The sequence below is a fragment of the Watersipora subatra genome, chromosome 5 (assembly GCF_963576615.1).
Source record: "Watersipora subatra chromosome 5, tzWatSuba1.1, whole genome shotgun sequence".
NCBI lineage: Eukaryota > Metazoa > Bryozoa > Gymnolaemata > Cheilostomatida > Watersiporidae > Watersipora > Watersipora subatra.
In genome coordinates this window covers 40,086,557-40,110,707 of record NC_088712.1, presented here as the reverse complement: position 1 = coordinate 40,110,707, position 24,151 = coordinate 40,086,557, and the positions used below count along the sequence as shown (strand labels likewise).

General features: G+C 33.1%; 1 protein-coding gene across 1 annotated transcript; it reads left to right on the top strand.

Annotated features, from left to right (window-relative positions):
• Window positions 1-6,607: 6,607 nt before the first annotated feature.
• On the top strand, window positions 6,608-8,038 carry LOC137397357 (piggyBac transposable element-derived protein 3-like). The gene has a single exon (XM_068083646.1). The coding sequence runs from the start codon at window positions 6,608-6,610 to the stop codon at window positions 8,036-8,038; it is 1,431 nt and encodes a 476-aa protein (XP_067939747.1).
• The last annotated feature ends 16,113 nt before the right edge of the window (window positions 8,039-24,151 follow it).

The window sequence follows — 24,151 nt, the reverse complement described above, 5'->3', positions numbered from 1 at the left end:
GAAACAGCAGACTAATGACGGTTAATAGTAATTGTCAACATATTAATGCTAAAATGCTAATTAAAATGTTGCAGTCTGTTTAAAAGCTGCATGATTCATGGCAGATTTGAATGAACAATTTCCTAGCCAGAGTGAAGTACACTTTCTGTCTAAAACTATAGAGAATTTGCTAATACTTGGCTTCACCGGAACACAAAAGAATCAAAGATATCACTTCATCTTAAACTAGAACAATAAATAGTTCTGGCAGTGAGATGGCAACTAACAAGTTTAAATCACTACTTGATTCATTAGTTTATAACAAAGCTGCTTTGGTAAGTTACATTAGGATTGCAAAAACTACTATTAGAGAAGGGAAAACGGTACACAAATGACGAATATGATTATTAAGTATCAAAAATATAATGATGTGTTTAATTTTTTGGAAAAAGTGCCCTGTTTACCAATGATGGTGTCTATGTCTTGAATATGCATATTATTTCTGCTGCGGATAGAAAAGCTGATGGTCTTACGAGCAATCTCAAAGGATTTTTTGGCATATCTACCTTCCTACCATATCTAACTATTTGCACCTTTTTAGGACTTTTGATAACATTTTGACGTATGATAGAAGTCACCAGTTTTAAAACTAACTGTTTGACAAACAATAGAACTATGGAGAGTTAATGAATGACAAGCAATATGTGTATCATAGCATAGCATCATATTGAGATGTATGTATAGTCGTTAGCCTTTCATGATTATGTTTAGAAAGTACCACAACAAAGTTTATGAAATATAAAAAGCACATTAAAATAATCTGTACAAAAAGAGATTTGAGCTGAGATAAAATTAAAATGGAGTTGTGAAACTACGTTTATTATTGTTAGAAAGGACAAACACAATGTGAAAAACAATGTGACAAACACACTTAGTCGCTTCAAAGTCTGAAAAACAAAAAGTAATAATTTTCTAATTGGACATTGACTGAGATATAGCTCGTCACAAAGTATCTAAGGGCCATAACACTGAACAGGATTAGAATCACATGTTTTCACCAAATCTACTCTTAGCTCTTCGACAAATACGTGAAATGAGGTGCCAGATCCAGTCTTAGCATCTGACTGTGAGTAACTGTGACAAAGTCCAACATCATAAGTTACAGTACGAGTTCCAGAATCTATTCCATTACAGATTCCACTGACTACAATTAAATATAGACCTATATATTAATTAAAGTAATTTGTATGCCTGTAAATGACTAGTATATTGAAGTCAATTCCATTGAATTATTTCATCATTAGAAAGGATATCAAGTAACTAGAATAATGGTTCAGATAACACAAAAGCTGTGTATTTGACTTACAATAAGTATCATCATAATAATGCAGGCTGCCTTTTAATAAAAGGGCTATAGTCTATGATTAATTTTAAAGCATCACTTTCTAACACCATAGCTCAGACAATATTGAGTTTTACAAGAAACAAAAAAGCAAAGCTTATCTTAGTTTAGTAAGAATTCTATACAGTAAACACTAATTTACTACCCTTACTACTAACTCCTCATAACTTAACACAAGGCTTTTATACCAGAAATTGAGTATCTAAAAGCCAACACGGCTGCTCCAAAATGACTGAATTTTATTGATCAACCTACTTTTTACCTGAAAGGTGTTTTCGAAGTTTCATGAAATCATTACCTATGAGTTTTGTGATTGGTTTTACTGTTTAATTTAAAAGCGTCCACACATGTGGGTAAATGCTGGAAACAGCTTACTCTGCATTGGTTGATAGGAGCGAGATGCATGGGACCAATAACTGACACCTTCTATAGCACCAGGATTGGCGCAGGCAGAGTTGTCAATCATGAAGTACCTGCATAGAATTTTCAAATTACAACTTTTCGTTACGAGTTTTCATTCCTAGCCGCAATAAAAGTATTAGGCATACGAGCTGGTTACGTCTCCTCAAACAATAGAAATGCTAAAATCAGCACTTTGTTTCTGCACCAATTACATTGTTGATAACATTTGGTAAATGTTAAATTATTGCATATCAACATCTTGTGAATTATATTTGAGTAGCACTAGCACCCAACGGATCAATTTAAATGTTATCTATAATGCTGCATGTACGTATAAGTAGTCAGCTCGCAGCCATAAGAATTATTTTGCTCAAACTCTTTACTCTATATAAAGCTTACAGTAAGCTTATTATGATTGTTAATGTTGTTATTGTTGGCCAGCTTATTGAAATTTGTACTGAACTTTGTATTTTTGCTCTAAAGTTTTGCTAGCTATGTTGAACCAAAACACTTTGCTCCATACCAAATCTTTTTTAGACTGTTATTCATAAACTCCCAACCATCATAGTAGCAAAACACTTTTACACAGGTTTTAAAGCTAATACCAATCAATATGATTATGTAACATATCTCGTTTCTTCAAACTATGAAATTTAAAAATAAATTCATTTAACTGATCTGTTTTTAAGAAAAGTGTCTTTTGAATCTAATACAAAGTTAGAAATTTTAAACAATTCAGCAGGAAGATCGTGCAAAGGGCAAAACCAATGGTGTGAATAGATTCAGCATGAGGCATTTGATAAAAAAGTAAGACATGTGTAAATGGTGGAATACCAATATGTAGTAAAACAAACACACATAACAAATTATCATCAAAGTAATTAAAATGTTCCACAGTACTCAAAGTTATAATCGCTTAACGATGCATGTTAAAAAGTTGACAAACCTTCTCACATTACTTTTATACTAACCAGTTTTCTGGCAGTCTAGCTTGGGTCATATGCGAATCTTGGCTTCAAGCAGAGGGATAGATAAACTTAATGTAGTAACAAATAACAAGCGACGATGAGCCATGCTGATGTAGATAAGTAAAGTATTTTTTTGTAATCATACCATCTGGAACATCGGCCATATAAACCATTCATGTCTGAAGAGTGAGTCCCACTAGCTGTTAGCCTTAGAGCTGTCTCATCAAACTGTTTATTGTAGGATACGGTGAGTAGGATTTCATAATTTGTGTCATCATTCAAATCATAATAGTTATATCTGGCAAGATAGCCAGTGAGACAACACGAGAGTTTAAACACGGTGTTATTGACTTACACTAAGGTGAAAAGCAAAAAAAAATACAACAAGTTGCAAAGTAAAGTGATCAAAAAGTTACGATGGTTTGAGTCTTTTTTTCTCAATGGCTCAAACTATCAGCACAAACTGCTAGTCATCATTTATCATCCATATTTATAAAAAAAGGCTGTTAAAATTGCTTAAATTATTGCCAATAAAGGAGCTTGTTTTGCATTTTAATCTGATAAAAGAACTAATTTTTATGTTATAATTATAAAAAATAGCTTCTACACTAAAAAGCAAACTATTAAAGTGTTCCAGCAGATTCAGACTGTTTACCTCCATCTACTCTCTTCTCCTTTCTCACTTCCTCAATGTGAAGTCTTGAAGGAGAATTATGAGAGTTGACTATGAAGTTAGTTGGTTCAGTTTGGTTCCAGTAGCACTTTCCCATGTATATCTCAATACTGTGTACACCTGCCTCCAACTCATTGTCACAAATCCCCTCAACTGAAAATAAGGTTTATAGACACATACTGTTAAGCATACCATATAGCAGATTACTTCCTCGAACCTGTTGCTAGTTAACAGACCTTCTCATAGATTTGCATTGTAAAAAAAATTCTCTCAACTCAAAAGACTGATCCTGTCATACATCAGGCTTATACGTTATATCAACAACATTGGTGTAGGACAATCAATGCTAGATCTGCATTGAATTTTTATATATTTTCAAAAATGAACAAGAGCTTTCATTTAATATGCCTTAATATATCATTGAGTACTTCAACGTTAGAACCTAATTCTGTATTATTGATTCAAACCGATAATTGTGGTAGTCAAATTTTCATTATTCAAACTTGTAACAAAATATAAACTAATATACATACCAACTACATGTTTGAATATTTTGTTGTTTAAGCCAAAATCCATGCTTTATTTTAGATAAACTTTAAACATTTAATTTACATCAGCCACTTTGGCTATGTATACACAGTACTATCTTTTTTTAGTTTAGTTGTATCACTTTTTGCTAGCTGTTCAATCAATTCATTGTTAGCGTTTTATAATGGAAAAAAGCTTACAGTAAAATCATACATTGGCTAAACATTTATCTTTGGGCACTAACTTAGCACTTTACTATGATAAATTATTACCTTGTAGTATCACAAAATCTGTTTCAAAGATATAGGGGGCTATAAAAGTTGATGATGTTCATTTATGTGTCAGTCAGTTGCTAGTATTGGAAGAGCTGGTTGGAAATATTTAATATGGTTTTATTTTGATTGAGCATTTTGCTTTAATTGAGATAATGTTTTGCAGATTTATTAAAGAATACCCACAAGTGGTATGCGTGAGACAACCTGAATTTAATATCAAAATGCACAATCAACTTCTCTAGTCACTAATGCATAGTTGTAAGGTAGGCTACACGACACTGGTACACTAAATTTAGCGGATCTAACAGGAATTTTCAAACGAACCATTTGTTTAAAGGTATTAAAGAAAAAGACAAATTCAGCAAATGCCTTGTAGTTACCATCGCTCAATAGTTACAGAGTTACAAAGTTACTAAGCAAATAAGTTTCAATTGAAAACTTTGATTAGCAAGCTTACAGCCACACATAATATGCTTTAGTCGACCAATGCCTAATATTTTGATCAGTTGGCTGATTTAGTATACTCACGGGTGTAAACTCTAACATGGTGTGACCAGTAGTCGTACGCATTGGAATCATCATGGCTGATTATAACATCAGCTTTGGGTGTACACTCAGTCCCGTTTATGGCTATATACCTTAATGGAATACAAAGTACAACTGAGCTAACAAATGAGCAAAATAGCTATATTCATTATTAAAAACTACAGAACTAACTCGTTTCATAAGGTAAACTTAAAATATTTTAAAAGATTCATAATAAAAGCTCATCGGTCTCATAACTTGAAAAGTTTTTTTTTTCCACAATTAAAAATATTGTAATAATTAAAAGTGATTGCAAGAATAAAGCATTCACGGTTTACTCGACTAACAACTAAAGGTAGATATACATTTCAATTTTTCCTTCAATTTATAGAAATTAAAGCCAAAAGTTTTTGTTCAAAAACAGTTTTTGACATTTTTATAACTTTAACACTTGAAATAACAGAAATCTGAAGATTTTACAAATGTGAGACATTTTGGGCTAATATCTTATCGGGCTATAAAATGCATGAACGGTAATTATTATATTACCAGCATACGTATATTAAATAAAATTAAAGTGTCAAAATTGTGTTGATGAATAATGATTGATATATTGTTATACTTTGGAACTGATGACATGGATCTGAGCTACAATAAAGTAAAAATAGAGTAGCATGACATGCTTTATTATCTTTGTAAGACAATGTGACAGTAATGCTCATTTTTTTTTGTGATTCAATGACAAAAGAGATATTTTCCTAATTGAGCATATAACAACGTAAGGTAATGTCACGAATTGCAAAAGGACAATAACACTGAAGACTTAAGATGTTTAAACTTCCCTGAAATATATGTATATAAGGGACGGCGCCTGATCTTGCTAGAGTCGGCGCAAATTCTAACGTCGCAGGCAAACTATCAGCTTTGACAAATTCTTACATTTGAACTGGATTCAAGAAGTCTACTTGATTCTACCAAATTCACTCGATTTGTTAATAAAAAGTTGTGTAAGTGGAAACTACAAAGCATTGCTAAACAATTATTAAAATATGAATTTAATAATTATAAATTATAAAGTCAGACGAGTAAGAACTTTTTCCATCTCAAAAAGCAAGGTTCTCAATTGTATCTTGCTTAAAAAATTACCTGATTTTCGAAGAAATAAACAAGAACTTGCATTTGCTAATACAAAATTATTTTATTAAACAAGACGTTTTGATGGGTTTGTATAGTTTTAACAGTTTATAGCTTGTTTCACATTTAAAATGTATATTTGTAAAAACTGTTGGTGTAGTAATAACCCTTTCATGCGCAACGTCCACACATGTGTACACCATGTTATAGCAGCTACAAAATGTTGTTTTGAGCATATACAGCAACTTCAATTGAAGCATTAGTTAGACTCTGGAGTTGGCTTCTCACCATGTGAGTGGAATTTTGTCATAAGGTCAAGGTCAATGTTTTGGAGGGAAACTTAGTTTGGATTGCTCATCAAAGGTTAGTACTGAAATATACTGACATGTTTTGTTGTGCTATTGGGTTGCTGTGCATCTGTAAAGCCTTCTGAATTTTGTTTTCTTGTGTATAAAAGTGACAAGCATGCAATGGAAAAGCAGAAATTGAAGTAAATTATGTGGCTAAAGCAGTTAGGCCGCTTCAGTGGATGTCCACACATGTGTACACTATGCAACAATTGAACTTGCATTTCACCAACAACTACATTATGCATGGCATCCATTGTTGCTGGAATGCAGATTTCAAAACATGAGTTGCTTTATGAGCATAAAATATATTCACAGTATGATATTGGAGAGACTAAGGCAGTGTTACACAACTATAGCTCTTATGTTTCTAGATGGATAGAAGGAAGCGTACCAATCCAAGGATTTTTTCTGATGATGTGCTTGCAGCTGCACTTGGCAGCGATAGTGAGGATAACTTGATAAGTGATGACAGTGACCTAGATGAGGATTGGAGCCCACAAAATCAGTTGAAAGAGTATGTGGAAACTGAAAGTAGCAGCGATGAAGAGTATAGCTGCAATACATCCTCAGCTCTCTCTGAAAGTTTAGCTAACAGCATTGATCAACCATCTACATCGAAAGTCACGTCTACTCCAAAGTCGATCACAAAAGAAAAGTTATCAAAAGCGCAAGCACCAACTACCAGAGAAAAAAAGACTGCATTACCAAAGAAGCAGTGTAAGCCTTCAAGTCTCACATGGAATGCAAATTGTGATAATAGCCACGTAAACAACATTCCTGCTTTTTCTGGACAGCGTGAAGCCACTATTCATCTAGGTGGAAATATTGAGCCAATAGACATATTCAGTCATTACTTTACCGATCAGCTTCTTGATGACATTGTTTACCAATCGAACTTGTATGCAATTCAACAAAGCATAGATACTCCTTTAGGCTTGACAAAAGGTGAGCTCTTTATATTTCTTGGGATCAACATTGTCATGACTTACATCCGCTACTCCAGACTACGAATGTACTGGTCGTCTAACACAGGCTTGAGATGCAACTTGATTGCCAACGCCATGTCAGTGAATAGATTTGAGAGAATACGGCGATTTCTACACTTTGCTGATAACACAGAAAACACAGAATCGACCGATCGCTTGAAAAAGATACGACCATTTCTTGACTCAATGAATTCTACATTCAAGTCTGCCGTCACACCTGAGGAGTTCCATAGCATAGATGAGATGATGATACCATTTACTGGACGAAGTTCACTAAAGCAGTACATACGCAGCAAACCTAAAAAGTGGGGATACAAGGTCTGGGTATGGTCAGGTGTGTCTGGGTATGTTTACGATTTTGAAATCTATCAAGGAGCTAATGGAAATCGGCCTGAAAAAGAGTTGGGTTTATGTGCAGATGTAGTGATGCGCCTGTGTTTAGGGTTAGAAGGAAAGTACCACAAAGTCTTTTTTGACAATCTCTTCACCACCATGGAGCTGTTAAAAACACTTCGTGAGAAGAAAATTCTGAGCACTGGTACCTTGAGGAAAAACAGGCTGTTGGGTGCTGAGAACATATTGGCAGAGGATAAAAGCATGAAAAGACGAGGAGAATTCTCGTACACAACAAGCCAGTGTGATGTTACTGTTGTCAAGTGGAATGACAACAGCTTTGTCCATACAGCGAGCACATTTGCTGGAGTCGAGCCTCTAAGCTATGTGGAGAGATGGGACAAAAAAGAGAAGGCAAAAGTGAATGTCACAAGGCCATTTGCTATAAAAATTTATAATCAGCACATGGGGGAGTGGACTTGACAGATTTCCTTGTGTCTTGCTATCGCCACAACCTGAAGCAGAAGAAATAGTACCTTCGAATATTTTTTCATTTCTTGAATCTGGCCATTTCAAACAGCTGGGTCATTTACAGATGGCTTGAAGAAGGCTCTCCCCTTGATCTGCTGGCTTTTCGAAGCAGTGTCGCAACAGCCCTAATTGGTAAGGGTTTATCATTGGGAAGCAAGAAAGGCAGAGGTCGTCCATCATCTTCTCAAGCAGTACCTCCGGCTAAATTGTCTCGGTACAACCTCCAGCTACTCTCCGAAAGAATCTGTTGCTTGGCCATTTTCCAGAAAAGAAAGAGCAAAAAAATGCTTCGCGATGCAGAAGCATGGCTTGCACAAAGCGGTGCAGGTATATGTGTGGTGTCTGCCAAGTCTACCTCTGTCCGGAGTGCTTTGCTGACTATCACCAGTAACTCGTCGAGCAGACACTCGTCTGTGTACAAAAACTATTGCTGTATCCCCTCATGATTTGAGGTTGTCACAGTGCATTTTTAATTTCGTGAAGTCTTCGAAAGATATGTCGACTGAGTGATACAAATATATGTCATAATATATATATGTCTTATATGTATGTGTGATAGATCTTGCAAAATGTTCATAATATAGCAGCCTAAACCACATATTGTTCCTGTAATTAGCTCTACATCCACATACGTGGACAATGCGAATTGGTGAACGGATGCATGGTGTACACATATGTGGACATGGTAAAAAATCTTTGATGTCATTGAGCAATTTAAAATTTGCTAATATCAGGACAAACAAGCCTTAAAGCTGATAGTAAAATCAAATTTTGGAGCAATTTGGCTAACTAAAAAGTAATTCATGCTAGAAAGGGCTTGTTATATATATAGCTTGTTTATATATAGCTTGTTTTGATGGGTTTGTATAGTTTTAACAGTTTATAGCTTGTTTCACATTTAAAATGTATATTTGTAAAAACTGTTGGTATAGTAATAATCACAAAGACTTACAATACTATAACTTTTGAAATGTAAAACAATGACTGAGAAGCTGGTGTGTATTATCCTTTTGTATCACTTCATTTTAGCATGTAAAATTTCACAAAAACAATTTGGCTCTATAATGTTTTTTTGGCATTCCATAAAACAGTAGAAAAAGCAGTATTGCAAAGAGCAATTTATTTTGTTCCTGCCTTTCTTAAAATGATTTCTACATTAGTTTTTTGTGTGAAATAAATCTACAACAAACATGGCATCATAAAGTGATAATTTGCTTCATGTCACAGTTTAATAGTGACCAGACCTCTGTAACTGTTTGTATATACAGTCAAACATGGATAACTTGCCCACGGATAGCTCGAACACATAGTTAATTCTAACGGTTTCTTTGGTCCGTTCCCACGTAATGATAAATTGCTATAGATAACTTAAACTCAACACTGTTAATTCAAACTGTTTTTTTCTCAACGGTTACAGAAACGGTTGTTACCGCTTTAGAAAATCATTTTATTCCAAGCCATATAGGTAAACCTCATATTTTCGTAATTCATAAGCGTCGTTATTACCACCATCTGCAAAATATTTTTGTCAACAAATTTTCTAAAGGTTTGGTGAAATTTGATTTATACCAAACATCCGCTTAACGCTCACCCTTCCGAAGTGAGGTAAAGTGAGGTAATCTTTGCATAAACTTCAAGAGAAATCGGCCATATTGATCGTGGGTAAAACACTCAAAAGAAAAAGATGTCTTTTCTTTTGAGCATTTCAACAATGATTAAGTTTTGCCAATGTCAATCTAAAAAACGTCCTGGCAATAAAATCACCTCAAACAACCAACCAATCTCAAGTGGTAAAAAAATTTATAATTTTTGATTAAAAAGTTTTAAACTTTACATTAGAAGCATTTAATTTGGAACAAGCCAGTTGTGCTTTTGATTTATGTTATAGTTTGTATATGTACATGTATCTACTAATAAATAAGTAAATACATGGACTTGTGACAATGCTCTGATAACTTGAATGCTCTGATAATTCAAACACTTTTGCTTTTGAAGTTCTAGTTATCCATGTTTGACTGTACTAACTTCTAAATGTATATACTTACCACCGACCACAGTATCTCTCTCCACTGTTTGTAACCTTTACACCAAGAGGTGCGTTGTATTTTATCCTCAAGCTTGTATCACTAGACAGTTTGGTGTAAGTAACTGCCTAAAGAATGAAGCAAATTCATTACTTCATTGTTAAAAATAAAGGCTATATTAGTCATTAATTCAATGGTTCAAAATGTATTAGAGTAAGGTAATAAATAAAAAGTAAAATTGGTAAAGTTTTATGCATATTCTTAGAGATGGGTCTTTTAAGTAAGTTGCTTAAAGGTTGACTTGCAACAAAATTCACATTACAGTTATTTGGTATCAAAAGATTCACCGTGTTTTACTCTGCTGTGTTGCGGGTGCAAATATGTGGGAAAGCGATTACAAGCCTTTAAAAGCTCAAAAATTAAAAGCTGTCGTAGATTGGAATCTCTTTATATCGGTGACGTAGCCATGAAATTTGATTATTGTCTTGTCACGTGATGTTCTCACACAAATTGAAAGGCCTATAAAAAGCTCAATATAAAACTTATCGTAGCACTATTCTATGACAAACATTTCGGGTTTTACCAAAGACCCCGTATCAAATATAAATGCTCGCTACTTTACAGTTTTGTTTTGGCCTGGTCTAATTTGCAAGTCGTAATCTGATCATGTCACCCGATACTTTGCAAATAATTTTTGCAGAACTTTCGATTATCACAGGTGACCAACAGACTCATCATGATTATCAGACAATGATATGTACTCATTCAAGGTAAGGCTAAACAATTAAATGAATTTTTACGGTAATTTATAAGACAACACTGCTAAAAGTGACAGCATTTACAATGACGATAAAACAGACGCATTAGAACAATAGACATGGTTTTATTGAATGCGTGAAGTATATTTGTGAAAATATTTCGACGAATAAGGTTGCATGAAAGTGTAAAAAGAAACCATCTCCCGCAACTACGTCACATTTGAGCCATTTTGAAAAGAGAATCCAAACTACAGCGGTCTTGTGTGGCTGCAATTAACTGTTCGTGTTTAGCTTTTAGGAGCTTGTAATCACATTCCTACATATTTTGCACCTACAACGCAACGGAGTAAACCATGGTGAATCTATTGATACTAAATAACTGTAATGTGAACTTTGTTGCAAGTCAACCTTTATTTAGGAACTGCTATTAATTAGCATTTATTCAATACACAATTGAAAAGGATAACAGGGACTATGTAGTATTTTTGGTAAAATCAACTTTGATTAATACCTACAAATCAATCAAAAACTTCAATGTTTCATTTTTTAATTAAACTTGTAGCAAATAATAAAATATACTTAATGTCTAAATGCTGGGAAAACTACAATTTTTTATATACATGTAGGTAGAAAGAATATTAGCGATAGTCCATACAAGTTTAAAAATTGTTAACATTGGTAATTAAATTTAAAAAATTGTCTTTTAATGCTACTGGTTTATCATGCTCTAATAGCAGCACCATTTATCTATGAAGTGATTAAGTTTCAATAAAAAGAGCAGTTGAATCAAGAGATTTCTCAATTTTATTGCTTACTTTGACTAGTTCTGAGGTTGTGGTGGTGTCAAAGGTTGTATCTATTGCCTCATTCCAAGAATGGTATTGGTAATGAAAAACTGCAGAGTGAGGGCAGCTTTTTAGAGAAGACAGTACAAATGCTAAAAATGGAAAATAATCTATATATAATTAGAACAATGTTATTATGTAAAAAGTATTTGAATGTACAATTTAGTTAAAAGGTTGACTCAATTTCAAGTTTGAAACTTATAAAACTAAACATCAAAACTGCATTATTTAATTTTGTTGCAACATTTTTAGAAAACAAATTTAGTGAAGAATCATTCATTCAGTAATTTATACTTTTGAAAAGACTGAAAAGTTTTAAATTTAATGCATAACTGTGCGATTTTACCCTGTTTAAAGTACTTTGAATCAACCAGGACTAAATCAACAATACTGTTTAATGTTCAAAACCCACTACAGCATGCGACAGACTATGCATCACTTTGGGGTAAACTGAACTCTGTGTCTCTAAACCCTGCCATTTCAGTAAACAATATTGACAGTGTCAAGTTTCTGAGCATACAAACATTTAGAAAAAAAATTACAGTTCTCAAGCCATTTCGACTTTATTATCTCAAAACTAGGCTATCAACTCTTGCTCTAATTCAATTCAAGAGTTTAGTGTAAAATAAATATTCCTATCACTCTTTGACTGAAACTGTATATTGTTCATTTTGGTTTTGCCGATTCAAGCTAGTACTCTTTTGTATCAAAAGTTGATGAAGGAAAACGAAAGCGCGTTTAAAAAACGGTGCTTCAGGGTTATTACAGATGATTTGAACAATTATGACCAGCATTTTATTAATAATTAATAATGAGGAGCAAATAATTTTTTAGACAATTGCTGTTTAAGAGGCTCAAATCTTGTTTCCAATTTGCCTGATCATCTATTATATTTCCGCTTTTTCCAAAACCGACAACCCTTTAAACCAAACACAAACACTTTACCAATTTACATTATTAAACAGCGTTATACAAAAAAGCTTTTTTTGCTAATGCACTTATTGTACTTTAATTGGTTATTTTTAGTTTTTTAATTTTTTTGTGTTATTGGCTTTAAACGTTATTAAATGGTATCAATAAATTGAATATCTAATACAGGTTTTGAAATCTTTAAATATATACCTTTTGCAACAATTATCTTGTTTTAATCATTTTGGTGGTGTTAGTATTTATGCCAATTTTTAAATAAGCATAAAATGTTAAAAAAATTAGAACCAAAACAGACAAGTTTGTCAATGGAATACATGGAAACTCCATTGCTAAAACTCTGAGTACACTAAAAGATACTAGCCCAGTTTTTGCCTAAGTCCAAATAAACTTTAGTTGCAATGAATTTGAAAATCTCACACTCAGTCAAAGCAAATAATAATCAGTTAATAGCCATTAGGAATAATGAAAACATTTGTGCAGGTAGACACTTTTCAACTTATCAACCTTAGGCCCTTCTTTACCCTGAAATTGCTTAAAAACTCCAATTAAGTTGTTGCGTAGGTTACATGCAGGTTTATATGCACGAAAATGCAGAACCTATAGGTTCTGCAATTTCTTTTTGACTTTGTAGTTGCTACTTCTAGAGAAACTAGCTTACTAGTCAAAAACAAAGAAATGTAACTTATACCAGCCATTGTTTGGGGTACAACTTCCATGATGACCATACTACGGGGAGAATTCCAGCCAGCGTACCCATTTGAAGAACCATATCCATCACATGGTCCAATAACCAGCTTGACCACTCGGCTTCCCCCTTCTAATCCATAGCAAGTTCCATCGACTGCAAAAGTTCTACACTCATGATCACCAGGGTAGTTTTAAAATGAATTTTGCTTCTACTAACAGTGTCTATGCTAACTATATAGCTAATAACTGGATGATTCTGACACTTTAGGCCTCTGAGGCATTGGCCAGGCATATGTGTAAGCAACTTGTCATATTAATTTAATAATTAATACTTGATAAGGTTTTTAAATATTATGTATGACGCCTGAGAAAATTCATTGGCTCAGACTTACTATCCATAGCTCTGTGGTAATCTCCTGTTCTGGCGCTGTAATCCAGCTGTTCAATGTTGTGAGGATTCGTACACTTCAAATCATCAAAGGTCAAGTACCAGTGATGGCAGTAGCCAGCAGCGTTTGCATGACCTCTAACATTCATGTGAATAATTACTCTCAGTCCACTAGAAGCTCTCCGTTTAGGGTATGTCACTGTCTAACAAAATAAAACTAGATAGTTTATTAATTAAATGACTACAAATACGGTGAACTTTATTGATTTTAATATTCACAATGAATTCAAACTATAGAAATCAACTAATTGGGGTGTCCACCACCTCATGTATTTCACTACCATTAATGTGATATACTAAACTACACTATTGAAATTAACTTTCTTAAAGATTTTAATAGTTTTTTTGCCAGAAACTTCTGCAGTGGCTCATAGATGTGAGGTATTAAAACTTAAGTTAATTAAGACTTTTCAGACTTCATTGTACCGGATCTAAACAGATATCTTATTTAAATCAAGGAAATTTTTAAACAATAAAATAACAATTTATATATTTTTGATATTTTAAATAGTTTAGCAGACAATCTTAATTAACTTAGCGTCAAAAATTTGAATGTGCTATGTAGATTATTTACATTGCTGCAAAAGCAGTGAAGCATAGTGGCTTCTTTCCTGGATTTGAAGTTATGTGTCCACTTTGTGCAGACACAAAAAAGCATTAATTCACGAAGGCAACTGTTCTATAGCCTACTATGAGTCTTTGTCTAATTCATTTAAGTAGTTTTCTATGTTTCAGTCTAGAGTTGTTGGTAAAAGCACTGAAAATTAGCAGTTGCAACTCAATGCTTCATGACTGGATATAATTACAGAGCTTGTCAATAATGCTGCGCTTTGACCAACAACAGCCTATATTGAGTATATTGACAGTGTCTACCAATTGCCATTCTACATTTGCATATATATGTCGTCATCTTTGCTAATTTTTATAGTTCTTAAGCTGGCTTAATTTCAATTGATCTGCCTAAAATTTACATAATATACAGCAAAAATAATCTCAGCTTTTTGCCCTTGAAAATTTTTTAAAAAATTTCAATGTTTTTCTCAACGACCAAAAGCTGATTTTTTGTATTTCTAACTATAAAATCTCCTCCTTAATATTACGCATTTACATGTATAATAAGCACAGTAAGGTTGAAAGAATAATTTTTGCCTAACATATTTTTCATTGTGTCATTAAATTATATGACAATTTGGTCAGATGAGTTAGAAAGAAAATGTTTCTAACCAACGCTAAGTTATGACACACCGATTTATGCAATATTTTGTCATTCCGTAAAAATTACCATCACTGTACCAGTGTCTTGGTCATTTCCAGTTATAGGCGACCAGTAGTAGCGTGCATTGTTATACTCTTGGCTAAGTTGACAGTTCTTTCTAGCATCAGCTGTAAAATTGTTAAACGTTGATTGCAGTGTCATACAATATTACTTAGTTTAAAATCATTAGAAATAAATATAAAGTAGTTTTGACTAATGTGTATCTATTTTTGGAAATAGAAGCCTGCTCAGCCGACTAAACTAGTTTTAGGCCAGTTTTATATAAAATATCAAACATGTTTTTTATTATTATTATGGTTTTGGTGGATCAGTTGCATGCACATTATTATAAAACAACTGCCAATTATCAGCATAAGCACCTAACTACCCAATCATCAGTCTTGTAACTTTATGTTTCAGTCTGGCAGCAGCTGTTGTTTGAATGCTGATAACAAATAGCCATCAGGCTTTTTTTATCTGAAAGATATTTCAATATGTTTTGTGGAGCGCAGTACTTTGGGTAAAGCAGCGAGTGTGTTATTGTCTTTAGTAAAAAAACTACTATGTATCTCTTTACAATTCCCTTATTATCTATTCGGCCTTCTGTGTCTGTCATAATAGCCTAGAGTTTTGTTATGATTGCCAAACACATATGTGGGTGTAACTCCGTTAGTTATGGCTAAGTGATATATCGGTGTCAAACAAAATAGAAGATTTTTCCGTTGAAGAGAAAATCTTGCGTAAAGCTTTGGAAAATTATAAAAAAAGTTCATATCTCTTGCTATTTAGTACTAGTGTTATACTATTAGACTACTAGTTCCTTGGTGGTGCCAACTTCTACGAAGTTTTAGAAGTTATTGCCTCCAAAATATTAAACTGTTTTCTAATAATATTTTTAAAAGCAAAAGAGTGACAAATAAAAGTAAAACAATAAAAAAAACGTAAAGTTGAGTAAAATTGAAGTAGTAAATTGAATAGTAAATTGAGTAAAACAATAACAATATATTGGTAAAATTATTATATTGTAAACATATAAATTAAACTATGTTATTATTACACTACTATTGTAATAAACCTGCAAAAAACTAAAACTAGAATGTGACTAGTTTAGCCAAACTGCCAAAAATTAATCCCTGATAAGTTTTTATTTAATTATTGTTTGTAAGTCTTACCAACACAGAGAGAGTCACTCAGCTCTGCAGTTCCACATCCTTGAAAGCAAACTTCATTTTGTGAGCAGTTGTACATGTAGCTACCACAGCTGTCAGCCTGAAGGAGTTAATAACTTAGTTAAAAGAAACTATCCAACTATGTGCTTATAAAAGTATAGAAAAAGCTACCTTTGGCTCCAAAACTAATAAATAAAAATATTCAGCTTTGCAGAAAATTAAAGTTTTTAAAAATACAATGATTCGGAGTGGTGCCAAACAAACGGATTGAATAATGCTAAATGACGTCTAAGCTAATTCTATACTTTCTTCTTTAGAATAATATGTATTAAAGTAATGCTTGCTGCTTCACTTGATAGTCAAGGCTTACGGCATCACTTGATAGCCAACTTTAGATAAGGGTAGATCTTATTATACTTTAGCATACTCACATCTTCTGTTTGGATCAGCTTGATTTGGCTGCCACTTGGTATTCCAATATCCCTTTGTACCTGATCAACATCTGGTGTTGACAACTCATAGCAGGTACCTGTCAAAGATGCGTCACTTGTAAATGAGTGCTAATGGAGCTTTCAGTTGTCTCTAAGAAGTTAGCTCAATTACCAGCACTAAACTCTTGCTTGTCAAACTTTTAATCAGTTTGTTTAGCTTTTAGGCATGTAAAAAATCATCATCATGATAAATGATATAATTATTATAATATATCTAAAAATATTATTCAACTGGAGCACATCATAAATTTTATCATAATTGAACCGTTGCAGTATTTGCACCTACGGTTAAAATCCTCAGATGGCTTAAACTTTGTGTTTCAAAAGTTTTGAGAAAGCTTTCATTGTTCAAAGGAGAAGGCTTCCATTGTTCTATAATTTAAACAAACAAAATACCTAACTATATAAATAATTTTTAACTTTGCATTGAAACTAGTCTGGGTTAATTAACTTTTTTTTTTACTGTTATGTTGATGTGAAGTGCCATGTTTTATGTATGAATATGTAAATGTTAAAAAGGAAAAACAAAAACTATGTATCTTGAGTAAGATAAATTACTTTCAAACTTATCGAAATGGAAAGCTAGAGTTCCATGTACATATAGAATATTAAAGCTATTATTGATTTTTGCCTTCCTAAACACACAGTAAAAGTAAATAATATGCTAGGCTGTTATAGGATACCTGCACGTCATTAAAAGCACAAGAGAAAAACAATGAAATCATATTTCATAGAGCAGAAGTGAAATGGCAGCAACTCATTTTGACTATTCTAAGAGTGTCAGTTTTTAACTAACAATAGGATGTTAAATATTATTAAATAGTTAAACAGCATTAAATATTAATGTTTAAACATGTGTTTGAGCATTATAAAATTCCTCTATATCCAGCTTTTTTAAATTTAACTAGTTGACAGCAGAGATCAAATATATGAAATAATCTTTAAAAGTTGACTTGCAACAAACTTCACATTACAGTTATTTGGCATCAAAACATTCACCATGTCTTACTTTGCTGTGTTGTAGGTGCAAAATATTTGCAAACGCAGTTACAAGCTCTTAAAAGCTCAAAACGAACATCTAATTATCGCCATCACAAAAATGCTGTAGTTTGGAATCAGTTTATTTCTCTGACGTACTCAACCAATGTGAATTGAAAGGCCAATAAAAGGCTCAAAATAAAACGTGTTGTATTACTAGTTTATGAAAAACCTTTGGGTTTTACCAAAAAAGCTGATATCAAGTATAGATGTTCACTACTTTACAGTTTTGTATTGGCTTGGTCTAATCGTCTAGTTATAATCTGACCCATACTTTCTGCCAAACAGCGCGAAAAATTTATGCAGCATTTTTCGACTGTCCCAGGTGACCAACCGGCTCCTCATGTTTATCAAAAGATGATATGCACTCCTTCGAGCTAAGGTTAAAACATTAAACAAATTTTTATGGTGGGTTTTGAGATAGCAGGGCTCAAAATGGCAGCATTACAATGATGATGAAATAGAAGCAAGCGTGAGGACAATAGACATGGTTTTATTGAATGCGAGAAGAATATTTGTGAAAATATTTCGACAAATGAGGTTGCATTAAAGTGCAAACAGAAGCCATCTTGTTCAGCTACGTCCAATTTGAGCCGTTTTGAAAAGATATTTTAATCTATAGCGCTTTCGAGATGGCTGCGGATAACTGTTCGTCTTTGGGTTTTTAAGAGCTTGTAACCACATTTCCACATATTTTGCACCTACAACGCAGCAGAGTGAGACAGTGAATCTTTTGATACCTAATAACTGTTATGTGAATTATATTGCAAGTAAACCTTTGTAGCAAAACAGTTTTAAACAAAATTGTAGATTGTAGATAAAAATGGTCAGTGTAACATTACTGGCTCACACATTTTTTATCAAGCAAAATCTTATTTATCACTTATTAATAGATGAAATCGGCAGTTTAAATGCTAACCTATGAAGGAACAATATTATGTTTCCAAATGTAAAATGGATAGCGAAGCAGCATTTTCTATCTTGTAGCCACTGTATAATAAATTATATACATAATATTATATAATATATAATCAAAGTTTGTTTTAGTTATGTTCATTCTTTTTGACAAATAGTAATTCGCTGCTTCCAAAGTTTAATTAACAAAAGTTGATTTTTTTTTGGTTCTCATAGAATCGTAAACAGGTTTTAGATGAGTTCGTTTTTTCTTCTTAGTTATGGTGAGCTAGCAATTACCAGTGAGCCTGTACTTGATCAAATGTTGCTGAGTAAGTCTAGAAATTCCACCTACCTTCAGTATCTCTAAATACAGAGGCACAGCTGCTTAGCTCTTTGCAGCCCAGAACACACTCTATGTCTGATCTCGCTTTTCGTGTTTTAGTTATTGAAGGATTTGTTGAGGAGATGCGTATGTCTTCTTCAATTAGACTTTTGCCAGAATCTTCAGCAAGATCTTTAAAGCAAATAAAATTTTTCTCATGGAAAGTTATTTGTTTGCTTAGAATTATTAAATCGCTTATGTTTGACATGAGGCATCATGTCAATGCTTAAACAAATCCTGGAGCAAGCCGCTTAGATCAACGTCTTTTAGGATGTTTTATAGCTTAGTAATATGTTGGTCAGTACTATATCGAATGTCCTTTTGAACAAAAAAAATTTTTGTAAAAAAGCTGTGAGTTTTTATGAATATCATCAGATGTGCAGGTTTAATGCATTGGTAGAGGGCATTAACTGCGTACCAAACAATGTTTTTGGTCAGTTCTGATGTCAAACTGGTGTGATTTAAACAAAGACTAAATAATGTGACTCAGTACTACTTACAAAAGATAAAATAAGTTTTGAAAAGTAAAAAGACAAATTTCAAAACAAGATTTTTTGACACTTTGCAATTGGCTTACAATGCGAATTTTGAACTCAGTGCAGTGTTTATTTTACCTTACAGATCTAAAAAGAGTTCGGAAAATTTAAAAGGCATTGGAGGGATCAAAGGTCTTGCTTTAAACTCTTGATAATTAGCAAATGCAAATAACAAAACTTTTAAGGTCTTCTCTGGTAACTTAATAACCAAGCCATAAACTTTCAGCATATGATGCTTTGGTCGAAGGAAGCAGCCATAATTAGTTTTGTTTGTTTAAACACAACCTATGCATATGTTCTAGTAAGCAAAATATTGCTATAGGATTCAATATTGATTTTGTTTGTTACAAAATGTTTAATCAGCATACGACCAGAGGAATAGCGTCATAACTACACAGGAAATAGATAAAAACCTTTAATTTCCTCCTCTGCTCGAAACTGCTCCTTAGATTGAATTATGTGAACTATGAAAGCTATGAGTTTTTTCTATACCGCTACTCTTGTGTAGCGATAGGATTGTTTCCTGGACTAGCTGAAACCTGCTTGACACTCACACTAGTCATCAATAAATTGCCTCTTGGGCTCAAACGTGACACACATCAGCGCATCCTTGAGGTCAGCGCCACAGAAATATGTATTCCATTGCTAACTATTAATCTTTTGTTTGTTCAACCGAGTGCCTTTTTGTCTAAAGACAGTAATAGAAGTTAGAAAGGCTTGACTGACCATTCAAAATGAGCAGCAATAATAAATTATTAACAGTAAGCAAGGGAAAGGGAACTAAGAATATCTTCTGACAGTCGGCTTGATGTAGCTCTTTTATAATATATTCTTATTTGGTGGTATTATAGTCATAAAAGACTTAAACCAACTGTTTTGTATTATTTCATCAAGCTATCCATTGCTACAGTTTCAATTCATATGTTGCTATATCACTGTTAATGTTTTTAATTGTGGAAATCATGTTCCTTGCCAACATAAAGTTTTAATAACAACCATTTAACCCTAAGTAAAAGACATGCTAAGTATGTCATAGACTATATAGAATAAGTACTCTGAGTACATCAGTGACTAGACTGAAATTAAGGTTTTCATCTTAACATTTTTGTCTACTAGGTGAGAACATGCTCATAAAACTATAGTTTTGACAATTAATTTAATACTTTTGAAAACAACTAAAAAAATTCTCCTTTTAGCAGTGTGCAGCGAATTGAGTGACGTAAAACTTTTTTCATGCATTTAATGTTAGTCTGAGTACACCAACCATCATCATAATAACACGGGTGTCTATGCAACCAAAGGAATAGTTGGATGCTAAGAAAAAAACCTGCACCGCATATGAATTAAATCAACCACATTCAGCTATGCTATTTGGCCCACTTACCCCCTTTGCCCATCATTTACTATTTAGTGTTGTACAATTATAGTACATATATTAATTTAGACTCTGTGCTTAATCGGCACACCTGAAGTTCTATCCAAACTCTCAAAGCTGCCAGGATACCTGCAGTCTGGAGTGCAAGGCTGCAAGTAATATAATGCTTGCAGCCTTGCACTCCAGGCGGCAAGCATTATCATGCAAAACCAGTGACTTTGATAAACCTTTTTATTGAACTGCTAAGAAAATTATGTTGAACAAAGCCAAAAGTATAAAATGAAGTATTGATTCACATTTCTTGGCAGTATTTATTTTGAACAGTATGGTATAGTTAACTATATTGAATTAATTTATTTAGAAAGATGTATTTGTAAAGTTAACAATGCCTGTAGCATAAATAAAAAGCCACAAGGATTAACCAACTTTATTGAAATTTCATTAATAAAAGTTCGTTGATGAGAAAACCGAACAATATTGTTGAGATCATAACACCATCATGTGGCACTATTGATTATTACTGATATTTCACGATCAGCTGCTTGCAGAGTTTTAACATGTGTAAAGAAGAATTGCTTCTGAATATAAAAAAAATTATTTCTCTCTAAAAATTCTGCCACCTGTCAATCAGTAAGCTGCAAGAGCCTCACTCCCAAATAAAAACTTGTCAGTATAGGTAAGGTTGTACGACAGCTTCAGCAAGGCCAAAATAGTACCTATTTTAGTAAAATGGTCGATACCAATAATCATAGTTTACAAGAAGAAAAGTAATAATCAACTAAGTTTTATATTATATGAACAATATAATGGTCATCATCCGGTATGCTATAGTTTTAGCTGAATGTTATTGGCAAGACCTTCTCATTAGTTTAAAGTTTGGCATTGTTAATAATTTTTTGACTATCGGATCGAAGACAGAGATAATGGCTAACACTTTCCCAAGCAATTTATGCATTGGCACTTTAACGTATCAAAATATTTCTTTGTGCTAATATAAATATTTAATGATGCCATTTTTTATGGAATAAGGCTAGTTTTATTGATGACGAACATAATAATGGCATGATGTATATTTGGAAGAGCTATAGCAAGTGTGCAAGCACATCCTTACAAACTTGTTATAGCCTTTCAAAGTCTATTTGCCTAGAGTTTTACAAACCAATATTTTTTAACAAATCAAACACCTAATCGAACCTCTTTACAGTTTATTTTATAGCACCTTAAATGTCCACAAGAACAAAATCACCCTGAATTAATATCAAACTGTTGACGAAAACTTAGCAACATTTATTTTCAAGCGTTTCAATGATTTCAAAGCGTTTAAATTTTCAACTCAGTATTTACACCATACTATATTGCAAGTTGAACTAAAGATACGTGTGATTTAGTTGCTCACAGCTAGTTTTAATGAAAAGATCTCAAGCTATACATAGGTTGTTCACACTTTTAATAAATGTGATATGAGAAAAAAACTAATACAAAAACTCTCAAACACAATTGTAGGCATTACCATAGAAATTTTATACCAACCTAGAACACTGTCTGTCACAGCAGCAGCAAGAGTCCACAAGCAAAAGAAGAGCTTCAGACAGCTTGTCATTGTGACAGCATTTGCTTTATACATGCAAAGTAATGGAAGCTGCTGACCAAAGTAATTGAAGCTGCTGACCAAAGTGGCTACAGAAAATTAATACAAAATTGTTTTTGAGTTAAATTTCTTCTTTAGAATCTGTATTGATTATCCTTGCTTAGAGTACCAATAAATAGCCAGACAAACGTAACGGCATTGCTATCAAGACTCATTCCGAACCTGGGCAGCTATTTATCTTTCATTAATAATTTCCTGAGCAAACTCAATTTACTTGTGTTTACTTACACAAGTAAATCTGTATTACCTCACACATATTTTTAAACATGTTAACCAGAACAATGTGTCTCTTTATTTAAACCAACTATGAAAGTGAATTCGCTTTCCTTGATTTGCTGTTGCGGTAGCTCATTCATGAGCTGATAACTTCGCGTTTGATGGTACTTGCTCAGAATTTTAGAAAATATACAGATGGTAAATCAATAAAGAAATTTAGTTTATTTCTTGAAATATAAACTCATCTTGTTTTTTAGATTACTAATTAAGCTGCATTAAATAGTTTAGTTCCTTAAAAATTTCTTTCACGATATCTCAAACTAATTTTCAAACTAAAACATAATTTTCCAATTGGCTAATTATCTAGCTCTAAAAAGTTTTCAAATCCTCAAATAATATGGGTGCCTGTTTAAAACTTTGTTCATGAATGCATACCTTTATCTTCAATGAAAAATGGCTGATAGGGATGACATTGTTTTTCTCACGCCGATCGTTTCATGTTTTGAAACTTTTTATTTAGCATTACTTTTTTGATAAAAACCGGTAAAAACGTTATCGTTAGTTTTAGCCTAGAGCTAGTTGATGTCCGCTAGTTGTTGAGCTTATGAAGTTTAATAAATGCATTTTAACCATACGCCATCTCCTTTTTGTTTTGTCATCATGATCATCTTTAATGGTCAGAATTGTCTATTTTTCCCAATGTTGTAATTACCGCTCGTAAGGATCTGAGGTGTTTTTCTGCAGTGAGTGCGGTGAGTGCAGTGAGCATCTTTAGGGAGTGCCAACAAGGAGTTACATCAATAAAAATTTGTTCACTAGTTCTTTCATTATACCAACCATTCCCTTAGCCATTAAGAACAGTAAACCAGTCGCATTAAACTAGTAAACCAATAGACAAGTAAACCAGTGAATAAGGCCACCGTCACATCATGTGTATGCAGTACAAGCACAACAAGCTTTGATACATTGTCCGAAGCATCAAATCAGCTGATAGCTATTACTAATAAAGAAAATCTCATTAGAAGACTGATGCATAGAGATATACTAACTAGGCAGACCAAGAGAAGGTTGTTAATACTATTTTCAAAGCACCAGACAATATTCAAGTCAAAAACGGTGGACATTCAATCCTGAAAGGTTGACTTGCAACAAAGTTTACATTACAGTAGTTTGGTATTAAAAGATTCACTATGTCTTACTCTGTTGTGATGTACATGTAGGTGCCAAATATGTGGAAACGTGATTACAAGCTCCTAAAAGCTCAAAAATGAAAAGCCGCCGTAGATTGGAATCTCTTTGTTCCTCCGACGTTGTCGTGAAATTTGGTTATTGTCTTGTCACGTGATGTTCTAGCGTTAATTGAAAG